The following is a 19986-nucleotide window of genomic DNA, read 5'->3' on the forward strand; positions in this document are numbered from 1 at the left end:
TTTTATACTGTCGGTGTTCATGTTGCACGTGCAGACAACGCACGTGCAGTGGTGACATGGTTTGCACGTGGCTGCGTTTTTGCGAATATTCACATTTTGGAACTTTATTGTACAGTAGCTGCGTTTTATCGAATGTAACCGTGGGAATATGTTTGGGACATGCAATGACCTTATATTCACAAAGCATGAACCGGTAGGAAACATAAAATCGGAGTTATAACCCATTTGTACCCTTTTGCGTTTCTTTTTTTGAAGAGTATATATATATATATATATATATATATATATATATATATATATCTATATATATATCTATATCTATATCTATATATATCTATATCTATATCTATATCTATATCTATATCTATATATATATATATATATATATTATATATATATATATATGTTATATTGTTTTCCTGGTTTATAAACTAATGTTGTATTTTCGTCTATGTAAAAACAATATTTGTGATGATTATATCCGGGCTGACGTCCCCAGCGCTTAAGATTGTTTTGTAGGTGTTTTTTTGTTTGTTTTTTAGCAAACACGCTGCCTAATTATCGAATAAATAAAAAACTATTTTGCGTCTCTTCTCTGTTTCCTTTATTCTTTCTTTCTTTCTTTCTCTCTTTCAATAAAATTTATTTCTGTTCATATTTAAAGTACAAAAATATATTACTGTCGTAATATGTATGTAAGTTGTATAACTTGTATCTTATCCATTTGTTTGTTTAAAAAACAATAAAATATTTTTCAATCAAAGATTCCTGCGAATTTACACGTACATCGAAAATGAGGCTCAGAACAGCAGAGTTGTCCTTGAACGTGACGTCATGAATGTGAACGCCCTCGTCAGCATAGTCCCGGCGTTCACGGAGAATGGTATACTGCAGATAATACTGATGAATCTTCTCATTGGTCGAGTTGATGAACAGCTGTTCAAATCCATTGTGCTGCAGATTCTCAAAGCCAAATATGTCTAGTAACCGAATGCAGGCGTTGTTACTCTGCCTAAACACAGCGAAAGAAGGTCGGTTAGATGTGATTTTAAAAATAAAGTTGTAAACAGTTGTGCTTACCTCTGATGCGTGAATGTGTGCCGCTTCCGTGCAAGTGTGCCAGTATTAGTTTTCAGTTTTAAAATAAACATTAAAGGGACTTTCCCGAGTTTGCTGCATTGTAAGATGTTTCCGACTAATAAAATATTTCTACTATTCAACTTACATATTGAATATATTTTCTTGTTTAGAATATCACTTTCTGTATATTCAATGCGTCTTAATATTTGTAAGAAGCCCAAACTGGAATTTGTTTTCAAATAATTTCGTACGTACGAAAAAACTATATTTTAGGAAATAAAATGAAATTTAACCTAGTACAAATATTAGAACGATCAGAAACACATTTAATATACAGCCAATAATATTTGATGAAGAAAAATATATTTGATATGTAATTACAATCGTTAAAAAGTCAATTAGTCGACAACATCTTAAAAATTGCAGCAAACTCGGGAATATCCCTTTAAGTGTATTGGCAAACAGGCTGAACGCCTATGGATATAAATGTTCTCCACTGGTGTGTATTATATGTAATAATGTGTGTGTACGTGCATGTGTGCGTCTCTGTGTGTTTATGTTCCTGTTTATGTATGTGTGTGTGCGCGCGCCCGCGCGTGTGTGTGCGTGTTGTGTATGTATGTGTGTATGTGTATGTGTATGTGTATAATATGTATGTACATCTTTATGTGTACGAGTGTTGGCGTTTATAACAAACCTCAGGCGCATGCGCAGGAATTTATACAGGGGGCTGTAGATTGTAGCGAGCGAAATTTATTAGGGGGGGGGGGGGGGGCGAATCATGTTTCTCCGGAAGATTTATTGATACAAAACAATTGGTGGGAGCGTGAACTCAAAACCCTACCCTGCACACACGCCTAGATCGGTTATGTGTAAAGCCTATATTCACTGCGTTTGAAGCACCAAGAGAACATATTGAAATTGAGAAACTATAAGACTTCCAATCTGCACCTGGTCGATCTCTTCTTGCCCGCGTCCATCACTTCCTCCAGCTTGGTGTTGATTCTGTCGGTGATGCCGTAGAAGAGTGACGCATACAACTCCCGGGCCAGGGCGTCACGCCCATCCCTCGCCTGACGCACCGACTTGTGCTTCGTCACAGGCTCACCTAGTATAGTATAGTTTATTAGCTTTAAACCTTCCAGCTAATAGACATACATTTCATATACAAATCAATAACATTTGACAAGTGGTGCATAATTGGAGTATGGATAATTAAATATGTTGAGAACGTAAACATAATGCATTTTTAAGATATTTACCAATATTACATAATTCTTTTCTGTTTTGAACAGACAATAATTGCACAAGTTTAAACTCAGATGGTTTGCGCCAGTAGTATTTCTTAATATATATTAAACGAAATTGCATGTACAGTGGACATTTCAAAATAAAGTGATATTCATCTTCTATATCATTCTAATTACACATCTTACATTTCCGTTGCGACCTTTCAATACCGTAATATCTACCTTGTTCAACAAACAACTGGTGAGAAGAAGCACGAAATTTTGTTACAAGAGTAATGTAACAATCTGGCAATGATATTCTAAGTTAAAACTACAAGCAAAACGTACCTATTAAATGCCTATATACATTGCATTTAGGAGAGTTTTCTAGCATAGTGTCTCTCTCTTGAATAAAGTTATCATTTAAACGTATTTGTACCATGTAACATACGCAACAAGCAGGTCAGCCGCCATTAACACGTCTCGATAAGACAACCATTACAGCTGATAGTAGACATCTAATGAATTGCACTATATTCAAGACACATTCATTTATTCATTCATTCATAGTTATTTTCGTGCTTATATCCAGTTAGTGTTCATTTCATTTCAACTTATTTTCGTGCTTATATCAAATTAAGGCTCAAGCTCACTGTCCTGGGCACATACCTCATCTGTCTGGACCGTCTGTCCAGTACAGTGGGTTAGTTGTTCGTGTTTAGTTAGTGTTCAAGTACGCTGTCCTGGGCACACACTTCAGCCTTTAGGACTGTCTGTCCAAGACAGGGTGTTATTAGTTATTAGTTGTTAGTGGTTAGTGAGAGAGACGTCGGTGTAGTGGCCTTACACCTTCCCATTTAGTCGTCAAAACTAACTCTGGGTGGGAGCCGATACCGGGATGCGAACCCAATACTTAGCAGCCTTATGTTCGATGGCTTAACCGGTTCAATACACAGTCCGACGATAATATTTATTATAAGGAATATTTACAATAAGAAGATCACAATGTTGTTGTTGTTTTTTATGGCAATTACGCATTATTTTAAATAAGACACATAGTGACAAAATATAGTGACAAATATTTTATGAAATAAGATGTAACATAGCAGCTTTATTTAATAACAGTCTAGATATATGTCTGCGATTGATTAAATTTGTATAATTTGTAAATTATTAACCCATTCGTTTATTGAGTAATGACAAAATCTTACTTTTAAAGACCTCACACAAAGGACAAACCGAGGGTCAAATTATAAACATTAATAAATATGGTCAAGAAGTATTATACAGAATGTTTTACCTCCAGCAAACGTTTGAACTGAAACTAAGGCTTCTGCGAGTTCTTCCCAGTTGTCCAAGCCGAGGACATGACAGGCTGAAATTGATGCAAACAATAAAGAACACGAAACCTGATATACTTTGTAGGTATTTGTTTTCGCTAATATTGGTCACATTCTACTATATAAAATGTAACCGCAGAACACCGTTCTCGTGTATCCATGACATGCCTGGCGCGTGTGTAGTGGGAAGGCTCAGGGGTTCGAATTCCCTGCTCATGCAGATTTTCTTTTTATTTAAATACGTTTTCTGGGGTAGCATGACTCAACCCCCTCCCATAAACTTCGCTCGTCAGTCTAGCCCCTCCCCCGCTAATATTTCTGCACGAGCGACAGGTTGCGTTGTTTAAAGTATATTGGCAATCTTTTTTAAAAGAGCCAAGCCGACAAAGATATCACCCGCTATCACCCCCCCCCCCCAACAACAACAACAACAACAACAACAACAATAATAATAATAATGAAATAATAATAAAATAAAGTTGGTTCATTCATTGGTTAAACAGGGTATTGAAATGAAAATAATTGCTTATATAATGTATGTTCGCAATGGTGTATACTGTTAAGTGTCAACAAGAACCCGATCTACTGGCAATCTTTATTTGAAGTTGGGCAATTTAACATTGTCTTCAGTGACAGATGACATCTGTGTGGTGAGACCTTACCTCTAGCCACGTCTTCCTCTGACTCGTCGTAGGCGATTGTTGCTCGGTCGTCGTCCTCGTGCACGTCAAACGAGACGTTGGCGATGTGCAGAACGGCTGACATAACTTGGTACAGGTGCTGCATTTCCTATTGGAATCGAATGAAAGGAAAGGAATGATTGGTTAATGACAATGCAGCACATTTTGGTGTCGACACTTGTTCGAGAAGCTACTTCTATGATCCAACAGAGCAAGACTTAGTGTTATTCAATAAACGTTTCCCCACAGACAATACAGTACATACCACGGCCTAGTCGTGTGGCTTAGGTTGGAGCAGGGAAACAAAGAGACTACTTCATCGACAGCAGTCAATCCTTTTTAATTTCATTTATGTTCCCACTTATATCGAAGTAAGGTCTTGGACACAAACATCAGCTGTCTCAAATGGAGGTTAGTAGTTTGTTATAGAGAAGTCGGTGTAATGATCGTACACCTCGAGCTCCTCAATGAGCCGTTCAAACTCGCTCTGGTTGACAGCTGATACAGAGATGTGAACCCAGTACCTACCAGTCTTAAGTCCGATGGCTTAACCACTACACCACCTAAACTCTACCGCACCTCAAGCGAGCGCTCTACCATAATAGAGACGAAGAAAATTGTCTAAAACTAAATGCGAATAATGAAGAAGGTAGAGATAATGTTTTGCATCTTTTAAAATTGTCTGTTTCCGGATGAGCAACTTTATGGGCGTGTATATAAGCGTGTACGTTAATATTAGTAATAAGATGTGTATGTGTATGTGTATGTTTATATGTATGTGTGTGTGTGTGTGTGTGTGTGTGTGTGTGTGTGTGTGTGTGTGTGTATGTGAGTGTATATATGTGTGTTTATGTGTGCATGTGTTCGTGTTTGTGTATGTGTATATGTGTGTGTATGTGTATATCTGTGTGTATGTGTATCTCTGTGTATGTTTGTATGTGTGTGTATGTGCGTGTATGTGTATCTGTCTGTGTATGTGCGTGTATATGTGTATATATATGTGTATTTGTGTGTGTATGTATGTGTGTATGTATATGTATGTGCATCTGTAAGTGTGTATGTGTGTATCTGTGTATGTGTATGTGTGTATATATGTATGTGTATGTGTGCGTATGTATGTGTGTATGTGTATGCGCAGGTGTGCGTGTGTATGTGTATGTGTGTATGTGTGGATCGTACCTCAGCGGTGAACCCCGTGTCTTGCAGCATGGCGTGCAGGTGGTGGAACTGTTGTCTGTACATCTCGTACTCACTCTGGTCTCTGTACACATCCTCGGCACCACTCGCAGGCTGCACAATTCTAAACAATCACATACAATATGTATAATAGTGACATTCTAAACAATCACATATATTATCTATACTAGTGACATTCTAAACAATCACATATAATATGTATAATAGTGACAAAAAAATGAAATCAATAAATGTTTAAAGCCCCTGACTGTAGTTATCAAACAGTGTAAAATATGTTCGGCTATTACCACAATTGAAGGAACAGCTTTGACACATTCAATGTGTTTCTGGTCGTCCTGGTGTTTAGACATTAATTTGATAAAATTGAAAAGGTACGAACTTCAAAAACTACAACCAGCAGCTTTAACGACTGCCCAGCACGATACAACATATCGGCTATTGGATGTAAATCAGACAAATCGTCTAAAACTACTGACAAAACAGTGTTAAAGTTTGTGTGTTTTGTTTAACGAAACCACTAGATTTATTAATTCTGACATAGTATTAGACAAGAAACCCGATACATTTTCCCATTAATGGCAAGGGATCCTTTATGTGCATCATCCCACAGACGGGATAACACATACCACGGCCTATTATATACCAGTCGTGGTGCACTGGAGAAATGGGCCCACCGACGGGGATCGTTCCCACTCCGACCGCGCATCAGGCAAGCGCTTTACCACTGGGCTACGTCCCATCATAAAAAACAGTGTGATCAAAAGTGAAGATTTCCATCCATGGACGATTTTGCATACTAACAGTTGCTCGTAGAATTAACTTCAAAACTTTTAAAACATTTTGGAAAATGTGTGCTGTAATGCCCACTGATGATCATGCCGATAATAATCACAGTAATAATAGTAATAACAAGCATTCTGATAGTAGTGCTAAAGCAATACGTCTCCTACCAAGCCCAACAAATTTTCGTATCTCCTAAGTTCAAGGGCCATAACTCGGTGAAAATGGATAAATCGCCAAGACAGTCAAACTTGATTAGAAACATCACATGATAAAGCTATCAACAAAATTTCATCTCATCTGAGGCATCACAACAAAACAAAACAAATGTCATATCTCAAGGCCCATAACTCTGACAGACGGACAGAGACGGTTGTACCGGTAGGGTACTGATAAGGATGATGATTATGATTGTGATGATGATGATGATGATGATGATGATGATGATGATGATGATGATGATGAAGAGGGTCATCACCAATACAAACGTATCCAAAACACCATAACTTTTCTACGAACTTCAATAATGAATATGAGACTAAGATTTATTTGAAAATAACCGTAATCTCTTAGTAATACCTTAGTAATATCCTCCAAATCAAATGGCATTCATCGCGTCTTATCTACTCTCTTTTTTTTCTGGATAATCAAGCGCTTGGGCATTGGAGATTTGTATATAGTTCTCAACAAGTCATCAGATGAAGAAATTTTACACTATAGTGACCGATGTTTATGGGGGTTGGGAGGTTGAGTCATTCTCCCCCGTATAATAAAATTTCCTTGAACAGGGATGAGTTTCGACCCCCGAAACCTCCCCCCCCCCCTCCCCGCCTGAGTGATGTTGGTAATTTTTTCACATATTCTTTTCGTTTTTACCTGGACGTAGGCCAGTAGTAAAGCGTAAGCCTGATGCGCGGTCGGTCTGAGATCGATCCCCGTCGATGGGACCATTGGGCTATTTCTTGTTCCAGCAAGTGCACCACGATTGGCATATCAAAGACCGTGGTATGTGCTGTCCTGTCTGTGGGGTGGTTCATATAAAAGATCCCTTGCTACTAATGGGAACAAAAATTAGCGGGTTTCCTCTCTAACACTATATGTCTAATAGCCGATGATGTACTCTAGTGGTGTCGTTAAATAAAATAAACCGACAAAATCACCTGTACTGCGAGGCGTCGTCCTCCAGTTGCAGCTCGTGTTTCTGGTGGGGGGAGAGGCCGGCGAACAGACAGTAAAACGCGTGGAAGTTCTTCTCGTGGGCGTGGCGACACGTCACGCGGAACTCCTCCAGAATAAAACACTCCAGTCGGGCTGTAAATAAATCACACAGTCATTAACCCAGCTCCCTATCTCTACACAGCCTCCGTGCGTTTTAAAGGGTGGGATGTAACCAATTATACAATAAAACAGTCATTAACCCAGCTCCCTGTCTCTCCACAGCCTCCGTGCGTTTTAAAGGGCGGGATGTAACCAATTACACAACAAAACAGTCATTAACCCAGCTCCCTGTGCCTCCGCAGCCTCCGTGCGTTTTATAGGGCGAAATGTAACGAATTACACAATAAAACAGTCATTAACCCAGCTCCATGTCTCTCCCCAGCCTCCCTGTGTTTTAAAGGGTGGGATGTAACCAATTACATAATAAAACAGTCATTAACCCAGCTCCCTGTCTCTCCCCAGCCTCCATGCGTTTTAAAGGGTGGGATGTAACCAATTACACAATAAAACAGTCATTAACCCAGCTCCATGTCTCTCCCCAGCCTCCGTGCGTTTTAAAGGGTGGGATGTAACCAATTACACAATAAAACAGTCATTAACCCAGCTCCCTGTCTCTCCCCAGCCTCCCTGTGTTTTAAAGGGTGGGATGTAACCAATTACACAATAAAACAGTCATTAACCCAGCTCCCTGTCTCTCCCCAGCCTCCGTGCGTTTTAAAGGGTGGGACGTAACCAGAACAGAACAGAACTTTATTACACTCAGGCCGTTATGCAACGGCGTAAGAGGAACATACATATTCTGATTTTGACAAGATGGTTTACAGGAGAGTACAAATAATAGGAATACATGGCTTGGTAGTACATATGAATACAAATACAAATACAGTACATGGTATTACATTATAAAGATATGTGTATTATTAATATAAATACGTGATATTATAGAGATATGTGAATTAACAATATAGATACATTCCGTGATGTAACAGAGTAGAGATATATTGTAAAATATAATTATTCAGAATATTTCAGTTACAACTGTGTACTTTACAATTCTTGATATTACAATATATAGATATAAATAAAATAAATAATAATAATAATAATAATAAAACGAAAGTTTCATAAATTAACATTAAAGACATAAAATAATGTAATACTATTTAAAATATATCAAATATAGTTCTATGTTGACCTTTAGTTTCATTAACTGGTTCATGTATTGTAATTTTGGTTGTTGTTGGGTATTGGTGTTGTTATGGGCGTTTAAATACTTAAAAAATTACATTTATGAATTTAACAAAAAAAATTAGTGTGCTTATTCTTTTACTGCTCATGAGTTGTCTACATTTATATATATTTGGTCGTATATAATAATATGGACGTAAACATTCTTTCCGGGTATTATTTAAAAAAAACTACATACAAATAAATAATGAAATTCCTCTCCTATATCGTTTTCATCACAAATTGTACAAAGTCTATCTTCTAATAGAACTGCATTCCAACGTCCAGTCTCAACAGGTAACCCAGTCATTACACAATACAACATTCATTAACCCAGCTCGCTGTCTCTCCCCAGCCTCCGTGCGTTTTAAAGGGCGGGATGTAACCAATTACACAATAAAACAGTCATTAACCCAGCTCCCTGTATCTCCACAGCCTCCATGTGTTTCAAAGGGCGGGATGAAACCAATTACACAATAAAACCGTCATTAACCCAGCTCCCTGTCTCTCCCCAGCCTTCTTACGTTTTAACATTGCACCACGACTGGCATATCAAAGGCCATGGTATGTGTTATCATGTCCCTGGGATGGATCATATAAAAGATGCCTTGCTATTAATGAAAAAAATGTAGCATGTTTCCATTCTAAGAATGTTTGACAATCAAATCGCCGATGATTCATAAATCAATGAGCTCTAATGGTGTCGTTAAACTAACAAACTCTTACGTTTTAAGAGGAAAGACATAACAACTATACTTGATATAGGGTTGTTAAAACATTACCAGGAGCAAGTGCTTTTTGGTGTAGTCCAAGTAAATTATTTTAACAACTTGTCCAGCTGGACAAGTGAACTGAAAATTAAGCTTTGTGACATATGTGCTTGTGTGAGGCGCGTAAACACGTGTTAAAGGGATGCTCGCGCAAGACGTTTGGACTGGTATGCATATGTGACGGCTATTATATATAACGGGCGCAGCCATTTTGTACCATCCCAGTGAATACGCCCTCTGGTGAGCCATTTGTTACGTCATACTTAACGTGTCACGTCAGGAATTAGTCTTAGAACTGAAGAAACAAAACTTACCTGATTTTTGCGGATGCATCGCAATGTTCTGTAATAATATCCATCCCAGTAAGCCATCAAAAAGTATATATTATTTTTCAATATAAAATAAACCACCATTGTCAAAGTGTCAAAATAACTGTATTATGTTTTGTCCATAAATTAACCCACGTACTGAAATAATAATCGGAGTGTTTTGCTCTTTTCTTTCCGTAGCCTGTACCTGTGGTTCCTGATTGGCAGGTGTATATTTAGAAGGTCCCCAGTCAATGTGTCTAGACACACTAAAAATACGTGCCTCTTTTCTTAAGATCACAGGGCACTTTGTGATCACCGCGCGGACATCCCTAAAATCGTAATGGACATTGTCAGCCGTCCTGCTTTATTACTGTAAATGATTCTGTAAAACTCTTAATGAAGTAGACTTCCCCATCTAAAATCACACAACTGACCAATTATGTAGTCCCAAAGATAAGAAATGTATCACTTGGATATCGTGAGTGGTCGTTTTCGCTCCAACTTACCTTACCAATAGGCCTAATAATATGCATTTTTTCTTTGTTTTTTTTTAAGAGAGAAAAATACTATAACTCCATTTCGTTCTATTGATGCAAATTGAAATATATTTAGTTATATGGTATATTATACTATCAAGTCATTTATGTTGTTTTACAAGTCAGGTTGATGAAAGCGAAGCGCCTTGTCGTAAAATGTCGAGTGTTTGTTTACACTGTGCATACAGGAGTTGATCGGAGCTGACGTCACTTCGCTCCAAGCTATAGGACAGGGCGCCACAAAAACTAAACAAAATGGCTGCCCCCAGTTAGCAGGAATAATCATATTTTTTATTAACTCTAAAATTACGCGTTTTTCATTTGTTAAAGTGTCAGTATGTGTTGGTAGTCCGGGTATGCATCTTTCCAACACACAAGGTTCTTGTCAGAGTTGACTGGCCCTTTAACCTGTATTATTATTGTAGAGCAGGACGGATTAAATTAGCCCGAGTACTCTGACTGTAAGAGATCTAGACGGACATTTGGAATGTTGTAATGAGATCGTATAACTGTCCAAGTGTCCGTCTAGCTCTCTTACAGTCAGAGTACTCGGGCTAGGATTAAATGTGAAAATATCAGTGTTAAAATCATGAATAAATCTTGTCAGTAACATGATGGCAATTTATTCATTAATGTTTAATACTGATACAGTTTGGTTTCGTTCAACTGGGTGCTTTGATACCTAACGATGAACCACTTGAGTACAAATTGAAAGACATTAGTTTTACAGGACAAGTTGATGCATGAGTATATAACTGTATGTGCGTAACTAGTTATGCGCGCGTGTGTAAGTATATGCCTGTGTTGTGATATCCTTGTGGAGGGCGTATTAAACCTAATATGACATTTTCACTATGATGAGCTGTATCATGTTGGGATGGTTGATACGTTTATATATGTGACACTGTGTCCATGTTAACCCACGTTATTCTTGATCGATGTGAATATGATGCAGGGTTCAGAATTTGTTGAACTTCCTGTTAGACATTCTGTAGGGTAAGCTACAAACTCGGCCGGCCCAAATAAAAACTTCCCTAACAAAACTTGATTATATATTATAATCAGAATGAAAAAGGTTTGTTTGATTTATTGTTGCTTTTTTTTAAAAGTAGGAAAGATACAAAGTGGCAGCTTGTGATGTTTTATAAAAGTGCAATATAATTATACCGTTAGTATAAATCTGACAAAGTTATAAGAAAAGTAACTTACAGGTATTCATAATGATTATGGTTATACATAGTACGTATTAGCTAAACTATAACATTCATCAATATTCTCATTTAATTGCAGATGTTTATGCTGTTAGCTTTAATCAAAATCGGAAGTGGTGTGAAAAATGATACGTTACTTGTTTAGCCATTGGTGGGGGGGGGGGGGTAAGATCGAAGGTACATCTGTCTGGAAAAACCGTATATGCCGGGTAAGGTCACTGCCCCCCCCCCCCCCCCCCCCACACACACACACAAGAGGTCTGAGAACACTTACTTTTTAAAACTAAATCTATCATTTTAATAATATATAATATGTGGATTTCGAAGTTGGTGATGTTACATTTTATCAATAGTAAACTCCGTCAACCTCTGGTTGCCGGTAGAGAGATTTTCCACCTGCATCATTCTTGTGTGATTAAAAATACAATGTGATATGTCATCTATGTCAGTCTGCATTACTTCTAGGTTGTGTTTAAATCTGTGATCAACACTACGTGCCAGTCTACACGAGTGGTATGCAAATCTTTACTTGCTGTGTTGTTTTTACCACTGTCAAAGAACCCACAGCAAGCTGGATTTCTTAAAGTGTTTGTACTCAGTTTAAATTTCTCTGTCAACACTGGAAATAGCAAAGCGGATGATCATAAAAATAAACATTATGTTCATTGAACTGTTGGTGTTCTGAGGTACCTTACACAGATAGATGACTTTATGTATCGAGAACACCTCTACCTTAGTCCATCTGACTAGGTATTAAGCTTCAACTATTGGATGTCAACTATTAGATTATTCTGACCTGTACTCTTCAAAGGAAACTCTCTACATTGTTTTTTTCATTAGCAGTAAGAGATGTTTGATATGCAAGTTCTCAAAACAGTACAGCACATACCATTAAATTTTGTATACCAGTCGTGGGGCACTAGCTTGGACAAGGACAAACCCAGTAGATCCACACTGAAGATTTGACCCTACGACCCACTGGACAAGTGAACAAATAATTAGTAACATGTGCCAACCTGTATTATTAAGGGGAGGGCAATTAAGTGTGAAATTGTCAGCATGTGTTAAAATTAATGAATAACTCGTGTCAACGATAACAACATGGCAGATGGATTCATAAGTTTTCAAATAAATGTATGCTTTGATATCTAACGAAGGACGTCGTTGTTGCTTGTTTTGTTGTTGTTATTATTTTTTAGTAGTTTGTGGATTTCGGGGAAATATTTGTTTATTTGTTTGCTTGTTATTTAATTAACAGATTGATTGATTGATTGGTTGATTTATTATTACAAGTATTACAACAACAAAAACAACAACAACAACAGCAATAATAATAGTGGTTGTTGTTGTTGTTAGTAGTAGTAGTAGTAGCAGTAGAAGTAGAAGTAGAAGTAGTAGTAGTAGTAGTAGTAGTAGAAGTAGTAGAAGTAGAAGAGAGATAGACGGCCATTTGGACGGCCATCGGAGAAAGATCCTAACCGTCCAAATATCCGTCTAGCTCTCGAACGGCAGAATGCACGGGCTATTACAATATTATCACACACTATAACAACTATTACTGCAACTACACCCCACTCCCCTCCATATACTGACTGTTATGAATGATAACTCTACTTATTGATTGTTAATATGTTCCCTATTCTGCCATTTGTGTTTGGGTTTTTTTTGGCATCAGTGATAGTAACAGTATATATAGGGTTCGTTATGACAGTTAATGTCTTGGTCAAATTTAATCATTTGAGGCTGAAGGCAATAAAATAGATATATTGTTTAACATCCCTCCGACAAACCCATACACATCTCCAACAAACATTACCATACGGAATAGCTTCGTTCCAGCCAGTGCACACCGACTGATATATCAATAACCGTGGTATGTGCTATCCTGTCTGTGGGATGGTGTATATAAAAAGACACCTTGTTACTAATGGAAAAAATTTAACGGGTTTCCTCTCTTAGATTATATGTAAAAATAACCAAATGTTTGACATCCAATAACCGATGATTAGTAAATAAATGTGCTCTAGTGGTGTCGTTAAACAAAACAAAAACTTTTAAAACTTTAAACAAAATAGCCCTATATGCTGGTGTGTACACCTACTAAGCATAGAACAAAATTATACTTTATTAGTTTAAAGAAATTAATAGCATTTAATCAAGAGAAAACAAGTCATCACTGAAACTGACTCAGATTGAATAGGGGTAATTAATGCAACACTATCAATCAATAAAATATTTACATGCTCCTATACCACGAAGGTTTCGAGCATGTCTATCCCAGGTTCGGCCACCGGATGCCAGTAGTCCAACCTGGGACAGAACAATTACTGGGGCAATTTTGTTATTTAAACAAACAGGGAAAAAGGACTTTACAATAAATAATTTTGTGCGTTATTTTCCCAAACAATATTTAATATACAGCAAACAACTAACAATTTGTAACGCAAATTTAGATCGGGCAGTCCTAAATATAAATATATTTTAAAATGATTTTTTAAATATATTAATTAGCCCTCAAAATAGGGGTGGCAGGTGACTAAGAGGTTAGGCTTCAGCCACAAAAAGTTTTTTTTAATAGGGAAATATGTTTTACTTAGGGGCACCCATCGTATTGGGGACTTCGGTGTGGCCGAAACCGGGGAAGGCTCCGGGGGGGGGGAGGGGCAGTCCCCCGGACAAACCTAACACCCCTTACGGCCAAAACCGCCTACGCCTACCGCCCTAACCATCTTCCGGTGGAGTATCACCCCCCCCCCCCCCCCCCCCCCCCCCCCCCCCCCGGCCAACCCAACCGTCGTGCCCTCCAGTCTCGGTGCCCCCATCAAAAATTAGGCCCAAGGGCCAACGATTCTACCAGAGAAGGAAAAAAAAAAAATAATAATAATAATAATAATAAATAAAAAAAATAAAAAAAAGTATTTAAACAGGGAAAGTTAAGCGTCTGGTGAGTCTGGCAATATAAAAACGTATCCTGGCGATTCCAAGTCCAGGGGCGCCTCTCCATAATCCTGGAGAAACAGAACGTTATGCCATTCATCAGACGCTGGCACCACTTTAAATTTAGAAACCTAGCGCATACAATGCAACACACACATTACACTCCCCTTTCACTTGACTTCCTTGTAAGCATTATAATATTACGAGTTCAACTGCCATGTAAATCTTGTGATTATCAAGAGTAAACAAGTATATATATATATAAATATATAGATGAAATAAGCCTGTAATATGATATAAGGACACGGCGTGTGTTTTAAGTAGATAAGTAGATGCAACTAACCGGAGTAAAGTCCCCCTGACGAGTCGTACTCCAGCTCGACGAGTTTCCCAAACCGACTCGAGTTCCGGTTCAGCACTGTCGCAGCATTCCCGAAGATCTCCAACAGAGAATTCGCCTTCGTGCATAAATAACAAACAGAATTGAAACAGTATAATAAATAACAAACAGAATTGAAACAGTATAATAACAAACAAACAGAATTGAAACAGTATAATAAATACAAACAGAATTGAAACAGAATTGAATTGAAACAGTATAATAAATAACAAATAGAACCGAAACAGTATAATAAATAACAAACAGAATTGAAACAGTATAATAAATATCAAACAGAATTGAAACAGTATAATAAATAACAAACAGAATTGAAACAGTATAATAAATAACAAACAGAATTGAAACAGTATAATAAATAACAATCAGAACTGAAACAGTATAATAAATAACCAATAAAAATAAAACAGTATAATAAATAATCAAAAAAATCAAAACAGTATAAAATAACCAACAGAATTAAAACGGTATAGTAAATAACGAACAGAATTAAAACATTATAAAAAATATCCAACAGAATTAAAACTGTATAATAAATAACCAACAAAAATAAAACAGTATAATAAATAACGAACATAATTAAAACAGTGTAATAAATAACCAACAAAATTAAAACAGTATAATAAATAACAAAAAGAATTAAAACAATATAATAAACTGCAAACATAATTAAAACAGTATAATAAGTAACATTTACAACAGTAAATGTTGCATCCATGCCACTTCTTAATATAAATAACATTATAACCCCTGGACACTGAAAACGTTTTGGGGTCGGGTCGTAGCCCAGTGGTAAGGAGTTCGCCCGATGCGCGGTCGGTCTGGGATATAGGTATTTTAAAAATGTATTCAGTTTAGTTTCTCAGATCGTTTAAGTGGGATGCGATTTATTCTCCTCAGTAGAAGAAATACATTTTGGTTTGGGCTAATTCCAGCCAGTGAGCCACGACTGGAATATCAAAAACCATGGTATGTGTTAATCTGTCAGTGTAAAGGTGCAGTTAAAAAGAATCAGTGGGCGGGACGAAGCATGGTAGTTAAGCGCTTGCTTGATGCCCGGTCAATCTGAGATCGATCCCCGTCGGTTGGCAAATTTGGCTATTTCTAGTTCCAGCCAGTGCACCGCGACTGGTATATTAAAGACCGTGATATGTGCTATCCTGTCTGTGGGATGGTGCATATAAAAGATCCCTTGCTGCTAATCGAAAAGAGTAGCCCATGAAGTGGCGACAGCGGGTTTCCTCTCTCAATATGGTCCTTAACCATATGTCTGACGCCATATAACCGTAAATAAAATGTGTTGAGTGCGTCGTTAAATAAAATATTTTTTTCTTTGAAAACATTTTTATTAAATTTTGACTTGAGACATGATTTTTTTTTTAATTAGCTAGCTCCTTTGTAGCTCAATGCATTTTGTAATTTCGCTATCTCGTAGTGATAGAATATTTTATCTTGAGACCCCAAAATGTCTTCAACAAGATATGAGGTTATCCTTGGAACACAGAGTTTTCCCTTGTGACTCGGTTTTGAGGTTATGAAATTCACAATAGGCTGAGTATTAAAACTCTGTGTGGAATAACCTGATCAACTACTGCTGAAAGAGAAACTCCAGCTGTCTGAAGCTTTCCGCGGCTACTATTTTGAATAGCATAAACCATATTTGTTACTGCATGCTTTTGGGTTTGTGCGGGTTTTCTAAACATTAATTTGTTAAACTTTGGATTTTGGTGTTGTTGTTTTTTAATCAAAATAATAGAACAATGTTCTATCTTGAGTAACGAATGGACTTACAATCGTTTCAGTCTTCCTACAATTCCACCAAGGGAAGATGCAGTGTCAGGTTATGTCATATTTGATCAACTGTACATTGGTTACTGAAAGTCCACTTAACTTTATATTTGACATGTGCTAAATAGAAATGTACTTGTCAGAAATAGTAATTTCCTCACAATTGGATGCTGTTTTTCCATGTCCCAACCGAGGGTCATCTCACTACTAGTTTTACCCCGTTTAACTACTGTTTCAACATGGTGCTAGCTTTCATTTAGTAGACTAATATGGGAGTGGCAGTCCTCTATGTGGCGATGCACGAGGGTCATCTCACTACTAGTTTTACCCCGTTTAACTACTGTTTCAACATGGTGCTAGCTTTCATTTAGTAGACTAATATGGGAGTGGCAGTCCTCTATGTGACAATGCACGAGGGTCATCTCACTACTAGTTTTACCCCGTTTAACTACTGGTTCAACATGGTGCTAGCTTTCATTTAGTAGACTAATATGGGAGTGGCAGTCCTCTATGTGGCGATGCACGAGGGTCATCTCACTACTAGTTTTACCCCGTTTAACTACTGTTTCAACATGGTGCTAGCTTTCATTTAGTAGACTAATATGGGAGTGGCAGTCCTCTATGTGGCGATGCATGAGGGATGAAATATCCTCGGGAATGGCTGTTTTCAGTGGATAGACATTCATCGAATCATTCACTATTTACCGATTTATGCGGAACATTTTTAATGCCTCTCATATAAAATAAGTCTGAATATGAAGTTTTGTTATTTTGATTTAAATATTATGTAGAATTTAAAATAAAATATGATTCTTAATGCAATATGATTCTAATGTATAGGTGTTTATGACTAAGTAAAAACATAGCTTTGGTCTTTTTTATTTTCTAGCATTATAATTATAGAAAGTGTATATAAAGTCATGAACTTTACAGAATTTCAAAGTAAGAAACAAAATACAAATAGTGTCTGGCCAGATAGTGATTCATAAATGGAAATGTTTTATTTAACGACTGAACTGAACAGAACTTTATTTACTCTCAGGCCGTAAACCACGGCATACGAGGTACATAATACAACTATACATATATTTTGACAAGATTGCAAACGTATAAGTATTTCACATAAATAAATAAACAAATAAATAAATATCCATACAGGTATTTTAGCTGGGGGACTTAAAAGTATTCATAATAAATTTACAGAAAATGGACAATTTACAAAGGACACCGGTTTTCTTGCTGTTGAAGATATTATAAAATGTATATGTATTAGGTTTTGATTGATAGTATTGTGGTAAGTAAATAGTTCTGGGTTCTTTAAAAAAATTGGCATTTCAGTATATAGTGGAACTCGTCTCCAATATCGTTACTGTTGCAGAGGGGACATACTCTATCATGTAGTGGTATTCGTGTCCCATCTACCTCTTTCAATGGGGAGATTATGGTTTGAGAGTCTAAAACGTAATAGTGTACACCAATGTTTTTTCTCAAGGGATGTTAAATATGTCTCAAATGTAACACAATCTTTTAACAGTTTGTAATTTTAAGCTTTTCCGGAATTATCGATATGACTGTACCATATTTGTAGGAATTGATCTGTAAATCTTAAAGAAATAAATTCTTTAAAAAGTGTAGCACTTACAATTCTATTACATTGTGACATCCACATATATATATGTACAACCAATGTTATCCAATATTGACTTTACAAAGTCTATCCATTTATGTTTGTAAATATTATTATTGTAGTCTTTCAACAACAATCTATAAACAAATAATGATAACTTGGACTGCTTCCCTGTAATTAGTCTGAACCAAAAGGTAATCATCCTTAGCTTTACAGTTAGAGTTACCGGGAAACGTCCAAGTTCTCCATACAACATGTACAGCGGTGTAGAATTTCTCACTGGTAACAGTAGTTTTAAAAAATTATTATGCAGTTTATCTATGGAAGCTAAACTTTCGAAACCCCATGTTTCGCATCCGTATAAATGGGAATTTATAGCTTAAATTATTTGATTGCATGTTCATACCAGGAACATGCAATCAAATAATTTAAGCTGACAGTGAATAGATATATTACAGCATTTTCCTTGTTTGAGAACGAAGTACATAGCTTTATGTGCTTGTTCATACAACATTTTTCTTGCATTAGTAAATTTATTTAAGTTATGGAATACAACACCAAGGTATTTATAAGTATCTACTTTATCAAGTCTAGACTTTCCGGAATGGATTAAAAAAGAATTAGATATTGTTATAATATTACAAAAAGTGTAGCCTTTTCCGAGTGTGAATATGATAAATTTGTTAAAGTTTGGTCAGTGTGTCACAATTTATTTAAGGAATAAATATAATTATTTATTTATTTATTTATTTATTTTATTTTTTTAAATTTATTATTTTTTACTCTTTTTTTTTTTTTTTTTTTCCCATATTCACTTTCGTATAACATTGCAGTTGTAGTAAGAATTGTATCTTGATGTTACTATATATTGTTGTTGAACGTATGTACGTATGTATATAAATGTTTATCATATGTATGTATGTATGGTTACGTAAACAAAAATCGTTAAATAAAAAATAAATTAAAAAGTCTAGACTTTCCCAAATAAAACATTTTGTTGTAGTCCTTCTTGTTGCCACTAAAAATTAAAACTTTTGTCTTTTTACAATTGACAGTTAGTTTCCATTCTGTACAATATGAATTAAAAGTATTTAGTAATGTATGCATATCTTCAAAATTATCTGCGAAAAGCGCTGTGTCGTCTGCAGAGTAAGAAAAAAAAAAACAATAGTGTTAATCAGGGTGGCATCTGTGAATAATCCATCTATTTGGATACCATTGCATTCATTCTTTCTAAAAGTTTCTCCAAGGTCGTTAAGGAACAAGGAGAACAGCAAGTGTGATAAATGTTCACCTTGTCTAACACCAAGACAACAAGGAACATAATTTCCACGAAGCGATCTTAGCCCTAAGATCGCCGTAACTGCATTGCGAACATACTAGCATGTATACGTTTTAAGACTTGTTTGATTTTTGTTTTAATCTGACTTTAGTTTATATTTAGCGTCATGAAATGTTAGCGTTTTTTATGGCTTCGCTAAATTCGCGAATATTTTATGCTCGCCAACATTTTTTTCTGATTTACAGTATGCACTTAAGGTGATCTTAGCTCTAAGATCGCTTTGTGGAACGGGGCCCTGGTACATACTATATATATGACTTGGAAACATTTACCATTTATACCGTTTTGTATAAGTTTACTCCAGAGTCCTATTCGC

At 36.4% G+C, this 19986-nt stretch overlaps 1 protein-coding gene across 1 annotated transcript in view; it reads right to left on the reverse strand.

Annotated features, from left to right (window-relative positions):
* The window catches only part of LOC121387901, a 62426-nt gene that overhangs the window by 34013 nt on the left and 8427 nt on the right, over nt 1-19986 (reverse strand). Inside the window, exons 4-10 of the mRNA XM_041519129.1 lie at nt 14860-14974; nt 7467-7617; nt 5509-5629; nt 4312-4438; nt 3610-3684; nt 2032-2188; nt 787-1012 (exon numbers count right to left, since the gene is read on the reverse strand). Coding sequence (XP_041375063.1) covers nt 787-1012; nt 2032-2188; nt 3610-3684; nt 4312-4438; nt 5509-5629; nt 7467-7617; nt 14860-14974 — 972 coding nt within the window. The remainder of the gene's footprint in view (nt 1-786; nt 1013-2031; nt 2189-3609; nt 3685-4311; nt 4439-5508; nt 5630-7466; nt 7618-14859; nt 14975-19986) is intronic.

The sequence above is a fragment of the Gigantopelta aegis genome, chromosome 2, assembly GCF_016097555.1.
Source record: "Gigantopelta aegis isolate Gae_Host chromosome 2, Gae_host_genome, whole genome shotgun sequence".
NCBI lineage: Eukaryota > Metazoa > Mollusca > Gastropoda > Neomphalida > Peltospiridae > Gigantopelta > Gigantopelta aegis.